The 16,669-nt window shown below is 44.9% G+C and overlaps 1 protein-coding gene across 5 annotated transcripts in view; it reads right to left on the reverse strand.

Moving 5' to 3' along the window:
• Window positions 1–16,669, reverse strand: part of SIRT6 (sirtuin 6) — a 75,366-nt gene that overhangs the window by 12,893 nt on the left and 45,804 nt on the right. For all 5 annotated transcript variants that reach the window (XM_085846353.1, XM_085846350.1, XM_085846351.1 and 2 more), the window contains 3 exons: window positions 14,797–14,856; window positions 14,226–14,321; window positions 8,254–8,334 (listed from right to left, as the gene is read on the reverse strand). In XM_085846353.1, coding sequence (XP_085702479.1) covers window positions 8,254–8,334; window positions 14,226–14,321; window positions 14,797–14,856 — 237 coding nt within the window. The remainder of the gene's footprint in view (window positions 1–8,253; window positions 8,335–14,225; window positions 14,322–14,796; window positions 14,857–16,669) is intronic.

Genomic DNA, 16,669 nt, shown 5'->3' on the forward strand with positions numbered 1-16,669 from the left:
GATTCAGTCAAGTACTCTTTGGGAGTATTTGATCAATGCAAGCAACCTCAGGGGTATAGTTTGCTGGAGCTATCTTTTTTTTTTCTTGAAATAATTTATTTTAAAACCTCAAACATTTTGTATAGACAAAGAACGATTTATTTTTAAGCATAAAATAAACATCACCATTTTGATCTAATACTTCCGTGTTCATTAATAAATAAAATTGTGTTTAGAAGATTACGCACAATAATTTATTCGACTTTCTTTTCTCTGCTATTTTTTTTTTTTCACATTGACGCAAAATATCAAGTTTCGTTCAAATCGGGCAACGAAAAGAATTATTAAAAAATAAATTCCCGATTCAGTTAAGTACTCTTCGGGAGTATTTGATCAGTGCAAACAACCTCAGGGGTATAGTTCGCTAGAGCTATCTTTTTTTTTCTTGAAATTATTTTTTTTTTTTTTCATCAACTGCTGTCACAACGGGAACCCAACTGGTTCATGGGCATCTATATATATATATATATATATATATATATATATATATATATATATATATATATATATATATATATATATATATATATATATATATATATATATATATATATTGTTGCGGATTCGCGCCCGCCGGCGTGCTGACGGCCATGTAACTCGAATCGCGGCACGTCGCCCACCGGACGGACAATCCAGTCGTGACCCTCTCGGACTAACGCCGGGAACTAGTCACGGGTGGACCTTTCGGTCTCACCACGATCGTGCCAATCGGCCCCCGCGTGGGATAGGGTTGCTCGCCAAATTCAACCTACCTAAGTACCCACACGGAGGGTAGACCGGGCGATCGCACCTCGCCGCAGGTCGACTTCGGACACGGGCCACTTTAAGCGACCCGTTCCGTACTATCGGGATAACCGAGCGGTGTTATTCCTCGGCCTCGACGGTTCGATTAATTATCGGGCATTTTAGCCCACGACCAACCCTTTACGTGAAGCAAGATGGAGATTCAATAGAGAAAAAGACGAAGCGAAGCGGGAAAAACAGTTCAACAATAAGCACATTTATTTTGCGATGAACGGAAAGTACACATATACAATTCCACCAAAAGCACATGTAAAAGAAGAAGACAATGCAATATTACACAAAAAGCAAATGCAACAATGCAGATCTAACCGACTACCGGGCACACGGCAACATTTATACAATTTTACTTCACAGACGGCGCCGACAACACATATTCCCAAAGCAAAAGAAAAGAGAACCACCCTCCAGGATGAGGCGGGCCTGGGGCCGAGACCGGGTCGGGCCTACCCGTCTGATGATGAGACGCGAAGTGGCGGTGGTGCCTCAACTCCGCGGGCCTCGCGGACAGTGTCTGGTAGGGGGTGGGAAAGGGGCCCCCTTTGTCGCACTATCTCAGCGCAGGGGGAAACAGGAGGGGGTTGCTGATGCTCGGGGGAGGGAGGATATCACCCTGTCTCGGGTCCCGCGGCGAGCGTCTCCTCCTCGACCTCGGTCGCGTTTCTGGCCTCTCCCTGTGCAGCTCCCGGCACCGACGCGTGCACCCCCTCGTCCGCCTTCGCCGCCGTCACCTCTCCACAGCTCCGTCTACTCGCCCTCTCAGTCTCCTCTCTTGGCTCGTCCCAACTCTTCACTCTTGACTTCTCTCACTTCTTTCCAGCTCCACCGACGACTCTCTTGAACTCCGCACAACTCTCAACTTTTCTGACGAACGCAGCCGTTTATATAAGCCCCGTGGCTTCGCTCTTTCACCCTTGACCCTTTGCCTCCGACCCTTCACCTCTCTAACTGGCTCCCCATTGGCCCGAGGAAAAGTGGGCGTGAATGCTTTGTGATCCATGAATTTGCATATAGCGACCGCCCTCCAACGCCCTGGAGGCGGGGCCAAATCGCCCCTCGCTCACCGATTGGACGGAACAAAAGTGGGCGCGAGTCATTTTTGATCCGTTTTCTGTGGAAAGTCCGTGATGTTTTTGAACACGCTGCTCGGTGCGCGCCCTACACGAGTCCCGTATCGGTGCCCACGAGTGGCGCGAGATGGTGTGGATGCGATGGTGACGAGTTGTGACGGTAAAGGTCGTGGCGGTTGTGGTGAAGCGGCGTTGTGGTTGGTGGTTGTTGTTGTGAAGCGGCGTTGTGGTTGGTGGTTGTTGTTGTGAAGCGGCGTTGTGGTTGGTGGTTGTTGTGTGATGGCTGTTGAGAGGTGGTTGGTGGTGGTAATAATGGCGGCTGGTCCAAAATAAAGATAGTAAAAGAAAAACGGCTATCCTGAAGAATCGCAGCCCGCATGAATGACATTTATTCCCTCTAGACAACGGGTTTGGGCCTAACTACACAGATACTTACAGAGATATCTCACCTAAGGGACCTGAATGGTGGTTTGTGAATTTCGTCAACCACAACAATATATATATATATATATATATATATATATATATATATATATATATATATATATGTAATATTCCATATTCAATTTGTTATGCAGCTTAAGGTCTGAACCACAGCTCTCCATGCTTTCCGATCTGGCACTAAAATCCTGTTTCCTCCATCGTAATTCCACATTCAATTTGATCCTTCTCCACCGTTTGCTTCCATCTCGTACGAGTTGTTGGTCTACCCATGAGCCTTCTCTGGTTCGTCCAACTTTGATAGCCTTCTTTTTTCAATCACTTATCTTTCCTCACCAATCTACAGTGGACTGAAAAAGTATTCATCCCCGACCAATAACGCAACAATAATGTGGAAACAATTTTTCCAAATCAACTTTTTTTATTCATAACTGAAGAGGTCAAATTAAAGCGTTATAGTTGGAGGTTAAATGTCAGGAATACCTGCAAAAAAAAATGTACAAATCAAAATTCACTGGCTGCAAAAGTATTCATCCCCCTTAGGTCAGTACTTCGTAGAAGCACCTTTTGCACCAATGACTACAATGAGTCTTTTTTGGTCGGTCTCTATCAGCTTTGCACAGTGAGATGGTAAAATAGTTTCCCATTCTTCACATGAAAATTGCTGTCGTTCTGCCAACTTTGACAGGGATGTGATTGGTCGGAGATGCCAACTTTGAAGTTTCGCCATAAATATATATATGTATATATATATATATATAGATTTTTTTTTTTAATACCTTGTGGAGGCTCGTATGAAAGTGAACACACAACGCACAGCAAGGTGGGCATGAGACAAGAGGGGTGGGAGTGGGAAGGACAAAACAGTGGGGAACAGAGAATTTAGGAGATCTGTGGAAGGGAGAGGGATTGGGTGGGGAACACAAGATGGACATTACAGGAACTTTTAGGAAGGAAAGCAGAGAATTTGAAGGAGATAGGTTTAGGGTGGATAACGGGGGCAGAAAAGATCGAGGATTTGGATGGGGACAATAAGAGGTGGTGGTGAACAGCTGTTTTGAAGGCCTGGAGGGAAGAATGGGATTGAACGGAGTGAGGGAGTTTATTCCAAAGGCAGGAAAAAAGAGCAATGAAAGAGTGAAGGTGAGCAGTGATTCATGATTTTGGTAGTTTTACCCGAAGGGGCTTGTTGGCGGACCTTGGGTGCCCTGCGGAAATATCGCAGACACAGCGGGGGGCGGGGGGGGTTGAAGCTGGAGAGGAGACAGAAAGACCACCGACCTGCCTGCGGTGAGAGAAGGAGAGGCCCAAAGACTCAGCTTCATCGTGGGAGATGCCAATGATCCTAAATGCCTTGGTTTCCACAGCGTGAAGCCGAGAAATGTGGGAGGCAGGAGCACCAGCCTGGAAGGGAGAGCAGTACTTCATCAGAATGCGGACGAAAGCTTTCTATATGGTCAGGAGCTCAGGTGGGCCGAGGAAGGACTTTGCACGACGGAGGATTCCCAGTCGGCGACTGGCTTGGAGGCGAGGTTTGAAATGTGGCTTTCCCAGGAAAGAGCATGGCAGATAGTGAGACCCAGAAGCTTGAAAGAAACGACTTCTTCCAGAGGATTGTTGAGAAAGTGGATGGAGGGTTTTCCAAACGGTCCTTTCAGAGAGACATCATGTGAGTGTGAGATTTGTCCCGATTGAAAGACATGTTCCACGTGTTTGACCAGTTTGTGATTTTACCCACATCTGCAGTGAGCGAAGAAGCTGCTGCATGCCAGTTTGTGGGATCGCAGATGGTACGGCAGAGGGTGGAGTCTTCAGCAAAGAGATAGAGGATTTTCCAGAGTCGGAGAGATCATCTATCTATAATTCCAGCAATCTCTGTGTGTCTGTCTGTCTGTGAGTGTCTGCGACTGCCGTTTCTCGACAACCACCGGTCCGATCTGCTTGAAACTTGCCAGGAATATTGCTGGGGACCCGTGGATGTGCCTTTTCCAGGTTTGATATGAATCGGACAAGCGGGTCCCAAGTTACGGCCATTTATTTGCCAACCAATGACAGGACACGGTGCTATGACATCACGATTGACGTCACAAATTTTTTTCCACGATTTACATCAATTCTTCTTCTTCGTTTGATATGACATCACAATTGACGCTGGGGCCCTCTGGATGTGCCTTTTCAAGGTTTGATATTAATTGGACAAGTGATTCCCAAGTTATGGCCATTTATTTCCCAAACCAATGACAGGACATGGTGCTATGATGTCACAATTCTTCTTTTTTTTTTGCACATACGGCCACACACGTATGGGCCCGCACTAGTTGATGAAAACCAGAAAAAGAACAGGGCCCAGAACGCTACCTTGAGGAACTCCAGCCTGGACACGAAGAGGGGATGAAAGAACTCCATTTAGGGCCACATGTTAACTGCGACAGGAGAGGAAGTCTGTGAGCCATGAGTGGAGATGGCCTTAGATACCTTAGATGAGCAGGGCAGGGTGCCAGACCGTGTCAAAAGCACACGATATGTCTCGGGATATGGCTCTGATTTCATATCCGGCATTGAGGACCTTCATCCATTGTTGGGATTGCAGAAGCAGCAGATCCAGGGTAGAGTGACCTGGTCTGAAACTAAATTGATGATCGGAAATCAGGCCATTGGAGAAGAAGGATTTAATGTCTGACGTGATGATGTATTCCATAACCTTGCTGAAGATTGGGAGAAACACACACAAACAACAATTGGGTTTGAGTCAGGACCAGCATTCATTTTCTTCTCATTCAGCCACTCCAGTGTGACTTTAGCTTTGCGCTTTGGATCATTGTCCTGCTGAAACATGAATCTCCTACACAGTTTCAGAATCATGGCCGACTCAAGAAGGTTTCCATCAAGGATTCTCCTGTACTTTGCACTGTCTATTATCCATTCTGCTCTGACAAGCTTGCCAATCCTTCCTGATGAGAAGCAGCCCCACAACATGATGGATGCTGCCAGCACCATCCTTGATAGTATGGATGGTGTTGACTGGATGATGTGCAGTGTTCGGCTTGCGCCAGATGTAATGCTTTGAATTTACACCAAAAAGTTCAATTTTTGTCTCGTCTGACCACGAAACCCTTTTCCACATACCTGCAGTATCATTAAGATGCTTTTTCGCAAACTCCATATGAGCTTGTAAATATATCTTTTTCAGTAATGGCTTTTTCTTGCCACCTGTCTCTTGAGACCTTTGTGAAGGGAACGGGATACTGTTTATTTTTGAGCACTGACCCCTATGAACACTGACCAGACATAGAGCCTTGCAGATCATTCAAAGTCATTGTTAGATTTACAGTGACATCTCAAACCAATTCCATGCTTGCCCAGCTGCTGAGTTTGGATGGGAGACCAGATCTGGGTGGAGTCTGGGTGGTATGATACGTCTTCCACTTCTTAATGATGGATTTCACCATACATTTCAAGGAAAACGAGTTATTTAAAATCTTCTAACCCTCTCCTGAAACGTTGGGTGACCTTCAACAATTTGTCTGACTTCTTTGGAAAGCTCCCTGGTCTTCATGTTTGCCTTGTTGGTTGACCAAATGAGTTGCAAATTAAAATTAATTAGATAAGTGGGGGAGCCTATTTTTTTTAAAGTTAACCAATGCTGACACAGGGGAAATCTATTACACTTATTTTGTAACCTTTCAGTAACCCTTCCTGAAGTGATATGTTAATTAGGCAAAGTGGTTGAATAATTATGCACATGAGAAACATCTGATTTTTTTAAGTTGTTGTTGTTGATCTAACTTGTTCACATATTATCTGTATTTTTTCATGTTATCGCTTTGGAGTCATTTGTGAAGACTCTATATGTTGTTTGATTTGAAAGCATCATGAAACTAGAAGGGCACTCGGTGTTGCGCATACCCCCGCCACGCAATGCCTGACCCACGAGAACATGTCGGGCCAAATAAATTTTTAAAATATCATGTTGTATATCATTTTTGGCCCCATCTCTCAATGGTGAAGAATCACGTTTTAAAATTAAATAATTATCGTATCCAGATCTTGATTCGGATCTTCACCAAAATTGAACAAATTTTTATTTGTTGCACCCCCAATGGGTCCACCAACTTTCGTCCGAATCCGTCCACAACCTTTTGAGATATCATGCTATGTATCATTTTTGGCCCGATCACTCAATGGTGAAGAATCACTTTAAAAATTCCAGTCATTACATACGGATCTTCCCCAAAATCTAATCAGTCATCCTTGTCACACACCCAACCTGCCCACCAAATTTCATCCGAATCCGTCCACAACTTTGAGATATCCTGCACACAAACAAACAAACAGATAGAGAGGGGTGAAAACATAACATCCTGCACCTTCGGTGGCGAATGTAATAAGCTCAGGTGGCATCAAAATATGAAAACTTTAGAGGGGGCTGAATATTTTTGCAGGACACTGTCTATATAATGGAGGGAAAATGTTGTGTGTGTGTGTGTGTGTGTGTGTGTGTGTGTGTGTGTGTGTGTGTGTGTGTGTGTGTGTGTGTATATGTGTGTGCGTGTGCGTGTGTGTGTGTGCGTGTGTATATGTGTGTGCGTGTGCGTGTGCATATATATATATATATATATATATATATATATATATATATATATATATATATATATATATATATATATATCTTCTTCTTCGTTCGGCTGCTCCCGTTAGGGGTCGCCACAGCGGATCATCCGTCATGATCCGCATACTGATTTGGCACAGGTTTTACGCCGGATGACGTAAACCCTGGTTTACTTCCTGACGAAACCCTGGTCGCCTCTTACGACACAGGGATATGAATTGGGTTTCGCCATTATTCTGGGCTGCCCTCCACCCTCTCATAGCGTGGCCCAGCGCAGAGCAGAGCTCCCGTCCTCAAGCGATCCTCCAACCCAAGCCTCCGAGTAGCCGGATTACAGGCGCACGCCACTCTGCCCGGTGTATATGTATATATATATATATATATATATATATATATATATATATATATATATATATATATATATATATATATATATATATATATATATATATATATATATATATATATATATATATATCAATATCATCGACTTAAGAGGATTTGACCAAGGAAGCTGAAACTTTCAGAGATTGATGATAGCACCCTGAAGTTCTTCTGGTGCAGGTTTTGTTTGATTCAAAAAGTTAAAGAAAACAACATTTTTTTTCACCTTGGCATTGTCTTCCTCTGGGTAGAAAGAAGTGGGGGTGGGGGGGCAGGGGGAGGGGGTTGCAATTGGAATTATCCGAGCGATATAATCATGGCGTATTGTTTGTGCATTTAAACAGTACACATGTTTTTGCCTCAGACACATAACCAGGGTTATTTTTATTTTCAGAAGCAATTGAGTCAGCAATCTGTTGCCTATACACCACCCAAATAAAGGGATGTGTCAGAAGAAATTGTTGCACACTTAGAACAATATCACCCTGAGGGCAGGTGCTCTGTTTAGTCTTTCAATATATCCAAAACACTTCAGTCATTCACGTATTCTCACGTTCAAGTCTTTTGATGAAACATTCAGTTCTAAAATCATCCCATTTTAGAATCAGCATGATTCTCAATAAGTGCATTTCAAAGGAAATCACCAGAAATCACTTTCGATGAACATTTTTTTAAAAAAAACGCATTTTCTAACAAAGTAAATACTGTATGCGATGACAGGATAATATGCAGTACACAGATGGAGTTCACAATTGGTTAACGTTTCACCTATTTTGGAGAATTAAGGTCACAGCCTCGAAAGTTACAGGCAAAAGTTAACAAACGGACACAACAAATCAAGAGTAACATCCTTTTGGCGACATTACCAACATCAAGGTGCTCATTGGTCTCTTCAAATGTGCTACCCACCGGCTGGCTTTGTCTGCTTGGTTCAGCTCTTCTTCAGGTAGAGCATCTTCCCAGTCAAGGATTGTGTCTATAAGTTTTCCTCTGAATGAAGCACCAAAAGAAAAAAAAAATGTATATTTTGGCAATAATTTAGGCAATCCTGAACAGAGCACACAGCTGCTTATACTGAAAGATAAAAGTATTGTACCAAAACTTGAAAGCAAAACTATGACTATTATACAATTTTTAAGACATAGGAATGACAATTTTCAATACTTTTTGTTTTCATGGCTAATTAATTGCTTTCTTATCCACACGCTTTGAAAAAATAAATAAATAAAGCGTTTCATCGAGTCTGCGTCTTACAGATTGTCTGTCTACCAATCCATCCGTATGTATACATGTCCGTCTATCTGTCTGTCTATATGTCACGCTATCTCCTCCTAAACCGTTGTGCAGAAATTCACCAAACATGGTCAATATGATCAACATATGGCAAGAAGGTGGGAGAGCACTATAATTTTTGGGCTCCAGCCCCTTGTGCCCTCAGGCAGGGTCAAAAACCACAAAATACAATTACAGGCACATTTTAAATGAAACTTTGTATGTGCTATTAACAATGGGAGAGTCATGAAATATTGTTGCGGATTTGGAAGTTTACTGCACTCAACGTACAGGTCCTATAGATCAGTTATATCGGTATGTACATGTTGCCAGTTAGGGTCCCCGACCCGAGTCTAATGGGTAATTAAATGTTCCTGCGCTGTGGGGTTATTTTAATAGTCAGGTTTTCTTTTCGTTTATTTTTACACCAACATCAACGCCGACCATACCGCATCACCCTCACCTTCACTTCGCTTCCTTCACCTCGCTCTGGCCGACGTCATGGTGGGGGGAGTTCAAGGAGCCGCGCGGTGGCCCTCGACCAATCAGCGTGCAACAAGTGAGGTGACTGTCGTCCTGCCAATCAGATCCCGCGAGAGGAGGAAAGGGCTCCGCGTGATGTCACCACGCCCCCGGGCCAATCAAGGAGCTTGCTGCCCGTTTTGGGGAGTGAGAGACGAAGAGCGAAACCAGCCAGTGAGAGAGGGAGGGTGGCGAGGGGATGCCTCCCCTCCCTCTGAAGAGGGGGGTATAATTATAGGCACGGTCTGCGCGTTCTGGGTTGTACTGGTTCTGGCAAGAAGTGTGCGCAGTGGTTGTTCTGGTTCTGGCAAGAAGTGAACAGCTGCGCGCAGGGCGATTGAGTTCTGAAAGCATCTGCGCACGGTGTGGTCTGTGCCAGAAAGGGTCCTCTCCTGCCAGCTTTCGCCGTGCCGACTTCGTTCGCCTGGAGCCCGGTCGTGAGGGCGTCTGGATCGTGCTGAGGGTCCAGTCCTGCCCCGAGGACCTGGTCCTTGAAGACCGCACGAGGCGGACAGGTCCGAGATAGGCATCGATAAAGACCATTTGGTCCGATTCTTTGGGTGTGTGCGTATGTGTGTTCGTGGCACCAGTCAGATAAGTTGTGAATTGTATAAGTGCCGTGATGTACATACGTGCCTTTAATAATCGGTTTAACTTTGCTCTTGTGTGCTTCCCTCGTTCCCCAATTAGTATTGTGAATAAATACCCCGATTGTTGAATGTTTCAGCTCGTTCGTGTCTTTTCCTCCATTGACTTAGCATGCTGCGTGTTGGGAAATTAGCCAGGCTTTTGCCGTTGTAAGGGGATATTTGGGACCGACGGACCTCGGCGATAAACTGCTCGGATCGCATGCGGTTCGAGTACGCTAAGCGGCTCGTTCCGTACGGGTGCCGGCGAGGGTGTGGAGACTCGGTAAATTGCCACGTGGTCTTTCGGTATTTTGAAAATTGGCGAATAACCCTGTACCACGTGGTAGAAATATTGACCCTTCACGGTCCGATAAGGGACCCGTACTTCTCAGACATTTCCGAAAAAGTTACGATCTAAGTTCCGGGTGATCGGTCGAGCCGACTCTACTGCTCCATCTGGTGGTTGTGCCCGTGGCCGACGACCGGCCCCGGAACAATATGTCACGATTATTTGGTATTTGAGACCAGGTTCATGCCCATGACCACCCGTTTCATGCTCATTCCACAAAACACGCAAAAAATACGCAAAGAAACTGGAAAACCCACGACGTGGGAGTACCTCCTGTGCAGCTCCCTTCATAGGGTAGGTCACAGATGATGGGATTGGGGGTAAACCTTTGGGACCCCATTCTTTGATGATGAGGAAAATCATGGGGCAACCTTCTTGGGTTGGATTGCGGTCGTGTGTTGGGATGGTGCTCAGGTGTGTCCAGCAGACGGTGGTCTCCTTGTGTTAACCTGAGGCGGTCCCTTGGGGTGGGTGCCTGGAATATCTTGTCCCTAAGAGAGGATGATCACTTGTCTCTGCTATCATCTGAGCTCCAGCGTTTGAACATCAGTATTGCAGCACTCTCTGAAGTTCGGAGACCGGACAGTGGTGAAATCATTGTGGACAGTTGTACCTCTTATGGTCTGGTCTGGTCTGGTGCACCACTGGTCTGGTCACTCCGATAGTTACCATACCCAAGGAGTTTCTGCAGCTGTGTCCCATAAGTTGACTCCCATGAATATTGAGATATCACTGGTCAACGAGCAGATTTTAAGCCTGAGGATTCGTCACTCCTTGGGTGTAATTTCCCTGGTCTCTGTACATGTTCCAATTTAGGCGAGTGATCTCACTGTGAAGGAGGGATTCTATGCCGCGCTTCAGTCTGTGGTTAATGAGTGCCCCAGGTGAATTATTCTTCTCGTCTTGGGGGATTTCAATGCATCGACTGGCACTGATATAATTGAGACATGTGTTGGTCCCCATGGGTAGGGAACTGTGACCAAGAACAGCAATAAGTTCCTTGACTTTGAAAAAAAAAAGTCATGGACAGAAGGTGGCTGGTTCATGGTTCAAGCACCCACAGCTTCAGCACTGGACTTGGTATTCCAATGCTGTGGTGTGGCAAAGGAGATTGACCATGTGCTTGTTGATGGGCATTGGAGGATGAGTCAGAACTACAGGGTCTACCGGAGTGCTTAGTTCCTCAACATCGACCAGAGGCTTATTGTAGCAACTCTGAAGTTGCACCTTAAATCCAGGAGAATGGTACCATCCAAAGCTAGGCTGGATGTTGACAAGCTCAAGGATGATAGGGCAGCTGAGGAGTTTACAAACAGGCTGAGTGGAGATTTGAGAAGTGAGGGGGTGGAAGTGGAAGGGGGGGGGTGGGAGTGGAAGGGGGGTGGGATCTGGATGTTTTGGGGATTCCTGAATAGTTGTGGAGTCCCTTTAAAACTACCATCCTTGACGGTGGGTTCCAAGACATCCACCGGCAACATCAAGTGAAGAGGAACTTTATCTCCCAAGGGGCACTGGATATTATTGAAAAGAGTTGCAGGGCCAGGCTTGGTGGCAAAGCTGAGCTGTTCAGGGAGTTGAGGCATAAAACTGTACGTGCTCTGAGGGCAGACAAGGAGGCCTATTTCCGAGGAATCTGGGAAGGGGCAGAGCATCACCTGTGGTCAAGTGATTCTCTTCCTGCTTGCAAAGGCATTTGTGCATTGCATTCTTCCAAGCCCATCTCTCAGTGTACTGCAGTTAGAGCGGAAGTTGGTGGGCTCTTGACAGAGGAGTGCAAAGTGAAGGCCCACTGGGCCGGTTACTTTGAGGGGCTGTACCAGGCTGACCACCAGCTGTTGAGTTGGAAGTTAGGGGTGTAACTATCCCTATTGATGACCCTCCAATCAACTGTGAACCACCTTCGTTTGTGGAAACACACGCTGTGGTGAATCAGTTGAAGGGGTAAAGCTCCTGGGATCTGTGATTTGGAACAGTTCTGTGCTCTGTTTGTAACACAGCATCATCCCAACTGACTGACAGAGGGGTCTTGTTGTCCTTTTCTGGAAAGGGGAGGGTAATCGCCAGGACGGCAACAGCTATCGAGTAGTGATGCTGCTCTCATTGCCGGGCAAGGTCTTTGCTCGGATAATTATTGATGGAGTTCGTCAACATCTGCTTGAGCACAAGCTCCCAGAGCAGTCCGCTTTTACACCAAAGATGAAAACGATTAGCAGTATCCTTGTTCTTCAGGTCCTCACCGAACGCAGACAAGAGTTTCAGCAGGGGCTGCTCACAGCCTATGTTGATCTTTGCAAAGAATTTGATTCAGTGAATCAGGATGCCCTCTGGAGGATTTACTGTCTTTGTGGAGTGCCATCAAAACTGATCGATGTGATTTATGAACTATACTCTGGTACTTGGAGTGCTGTGAGGTATGGTGGTTCATTCTCCGACTTATTTCCAGTTGCTAATGAAGTTCATTAGGGGGTGTGTACTGGCCCCCACACTTCTCAGCACTTGCATGGACTTGACTCGAGGGAGGATGTCAGAGAGATCAAGCTTCAGTGCATCGTTTGGGAATGTTAAGATCGCTGACCTTGATTTTGAAGATGATGCAGTCATCTTTGCAGAGATACAAAATATCCTCATGGGGGCCCTCAAAGTGATGAATGAGGAGTTGGAGCCACTGTGATTATGGGTTTCCTCGGTCAAAACTAAGATCCAGTCTTTCAATGACATCTTGGAAGCTGCTACCTTGACTCAACCTGTATGTTGTGAGGATGTTGAGGTCACGGAGAGATTCACTTACCTTGGCAGTGATATTCATGTCTCCACTGGCTGGGAGCCAGAGGTCAATAGACATCTGGGTTAGGCCTGGGGAGTCATGGATCATGGGGTGTGACACTGTCGGTACCTGTGCAGGACGACGAAAGTCTGAGTCTTCAGGTCATTGGTACTTCCAGTCTTGCTCTACGGATGCGAGATTTGGACTATGACCAGAGATCTGAGATGGAGACTTAATTCCTTTAGGACCAAGTCTCTTCAGAAAATCCTTGGCTATCGCAGGTTGGACTTTGTGTCCAATGAGCGGTTGCCGAGAGAGTCTCAAATGAGATTTGTTACCGGCATAGTCTGTGAGCGTCAGGTGCGGCTGCATGGACATGTGGCTTGTTTTCCTGACACTTATCCTGCTCATGCCTGGTGTTGGCTTAATGGTTAGGGTGGAGGGTCCTGAGTTCAAATCCCACTCAGCTGTTGAATTAATACCAGGTGGGGTTAATTCGGCCTGTCATCCTTCCAAGGTCAGCAAAATTAGTGCCAGCATGCTGGCATCCTGTGTCGGAGTGGCGACCCATCCAGGATTGTATCCAATACCCAAGGAGACTGCTTAGGCAGCACCAACGCTCTGCACAGAGTATGGTCCCAATGGATGGATAGATCCTGCTCACCAGATTTTCTCAGCGAGGGAGCCTCGTGAATGGAGGAGGACAATGGGCCGACCACGTGCCTTGTAGTTGCAGGAGGTTGATCAGCATCTTAAGTAGATGGGGATGAGCCAGGCATCTGCCTGGGGGATGGCCAAACAGAGCGCCCCTTGTCTACCGGTGGAAAGTGGACACAGCGATGCACTGCTCTGGCGCATGCTTCCATACCTGACCTGACCTGATATGGTATGCATAAGTATGAGAATGCAATAAATGACTTCATCGTGTGAAGAAAAATGGAAGTTTGCTGATGATGCAAAAATAGTAAACCACCACGCACAGAATGGTCCCTTCAATAAGCAGCAATAGGGGGTTGGAGAAATAAACACCCAGGGCATTTATTTGAGGAAATGCGCTACATACGTGCACGCATGCACACACGCACACCACCAGAATGTCAAAATGATCAGTGGAAATAAATTGTATCATGTACAAAGAAAGTATTGCATCCAAAATGAATATTTCCAAACAGAAAATACAATTTTGAAAATGCACCCTCCCCCCTATTTGTTTTGTCAAGCAATTGGGGGATTATTTGTTTGAATACAATGAAATAAAAATGTATTGCAATAGATAAGGTGTTTTAACTGTATCTGTAATCGCAAGCAATTAAACACATACATGACATACCACACAAATGCTTACCTGCAACCTCTCAATCGCTTTCCCTTGGCAACTTCACAAAGCCTTCCAGTAAACTTTAAACCGATTGTTCCCACCACATTTGTGCGTACATACTGCCTGAACAGAAATTGATGATTAATACCTTAAAATTATCAAAAAGAAACATTTTAGTATATTGATGCAATCGTAGTACAATTCAAAGATTAAGGATAAGCTAAAAATATGAGCATTATCTTATGGTGACATAAGGGAGTATGAATGATTATACTTGCATGCAAAGCTGAAGGATAATTGAAGGTAACTGAAAGAGTTGAAGGAAGACAAACTAACCTCTGATGGACAGGGAACAAACAAGCAAATAATAATAAAGTGAGTAGATAAAGCTGCAATCAGACAGAGGTGGTATAGTTAACGAGGATAGAAAAGATTGCGAGTCGGTCTCCTGGACGATAAATACGATCGATTTTGGCAATCATTTCTTCGACACTACGTACATTTACATCCCGGTGAGTAAAATCAAGCAATGTAAGCCGGGACCTCACAATTAACCCAACTGTGAATGAAGACTCACAATAAAATTTGAGATACTTACTTTCCACACTTGGTGCATTCTTCAACAAACATATTGCCATGAAGTTCTGACAATTTATCCCTGTCAAAAAACAGCAACAACAAAGTGTTTTGAAAAAAAAAAATTACATTTCCAACGATTTATTAAGTCATCATCAAAGCGAGTGTAATTGAGGAACAGATAAGCAGCAATATGTCAATGATTGAGACAGAGGGGTTAAGAGGAGACTTTCCATTGCCAATTGACATCAAGCTTGGATGCAAGGTAGATAGCAAAAGGTGGGGGTGATCACCTTAAAGAAAATCAAGTGGTTCTCAGAACATTGGCAGAAGTGGCAGATGGAGTTCAACATTGGAAAATGCGACCAATTTGGGTGAACATGAGCAGGAATTATAGAAATAAGAACTCGTGTACAAAATAGAAGTAGAGTTTTTGGAGTGTGTGACGCAGTAGAAGGATCCAGTGGTTGTTGTGGATTTGAGGCTCAAGCAGTCAGCAGAGTACTACATAAAATAATGGAAATGAGTTTTCATTATTTTTGTTGTTAGATACAAGATAATTATCGTTTGTACAGTTGCCATGGAAAGGGTAAAGAGCAACTTAAATATTTCTAATGACATTCAAAGTTGCTCTAAAACAACTTGCTGTCACTTCCTGAAAAGCAAAATCCGACCAAGGGCAATCTCAGCTCATTCCACGGAACCCACAACAAGTGTGTGTCCACTCTCGGAAGAGCCAGGAAGGAACATCTGTCCAACCTCAGCATTGAATTTTAAAACTTGTCTCCCTCATCTAAACACTCAGTGGCACCTTGTTAAGTCTGTCTCTGGTGGATGCTCCCCTTCCACCCCTTCCCTCATGTCAAATGGCACTGCAGCTGACTTGTGAGAAGACCAAATGCCTCAATTCTGTGTTTGCTTCCAAATATCGTGTCCCCAACACCTCGCTGTCTGGACTTAACCGACCCAGTTGCACACAACTGCTCCTGGACTCTGCCTTTTGCACCTGAGAAGGGGGAGAAGTTTCTGGCAACCCGAGACTCAGATTCTGCAACTGGACTGGACAGAATCAGCCCAAGTGTCCTAAAAACCTGTTTTGGCACATCCTCTTTCTGTTTTTTTTTTTTACTCTATTTGCCCTACGTCCTCTTCCCTCTGTTCGGAAACCAGCCAACATCACTGCATTACACAAAAAAGGTGCAAAAAGGATCCATGAAATACAGACCAATTAATTTACTTCCAATCATTAGCAAGGCCATGGAATCAATCATTGCAGTTGATATGAAATCCTTCCTTTTCTCCAAAGGTGTCATCTCAGATCACCAAGTTGAATTCAGACCAGGACATTCTATCTTGGACATGCTGCTTCTCCTCTCCGAACAATGGATGGAGGCCCTCAATATCAGACATGAGATCATGGCCATCTTTCTGGACGCAAATCAAGCTTTTGATAGAGTATGACATCCTGCCTTGCTTTCCAAACTCTCTGCCAATGGAATCCAAGGACAACTTTACTCGTGGATTACTGACTTCATTCCCTCTCACAGACATGTGGCTCTCAACGGAACCCTTTCATCTCCTCTCCCTGTCAAGGCTGGAGTACACCAAGGCAGTGTTCTAGGCCCCATAATATTACTAATCTTCATCAATGATCTCACTGGCTCTCTGGAAAATCCTCTTTATCTTTTTCCTGCTGACTCCACTCTTCACCGTGACATCTCTCATCCTTCTTAAAGACAGGCAGCAGGCTCTTCCCTCTCCTTAGACCTCGTCAAATTAACAAACTGGTCAAAACAATTTCACTTACGTATCTATATTGTCCATCCTTTGCATTCTCCCTTACCCCTCATCGTTACCGCATTCCCGCATCTCCATCTATTTTCTCACTCCACCAT

Source organism: Eptatretus burgeri, chromosome 11, assembly GCF_056783735.1.
Source record: "Eptatretus burgeri isolate ZD-2024b chromosome 11, Ebu_testis_v1, whole genome shotgun sequence".
NCBI classification, from domain to species: Eukaryota; Metazoa; Chordata; class Myxini; order Myxiniformes; family Myxinidae; genus Eptatretus; species Eptatretus burgeri.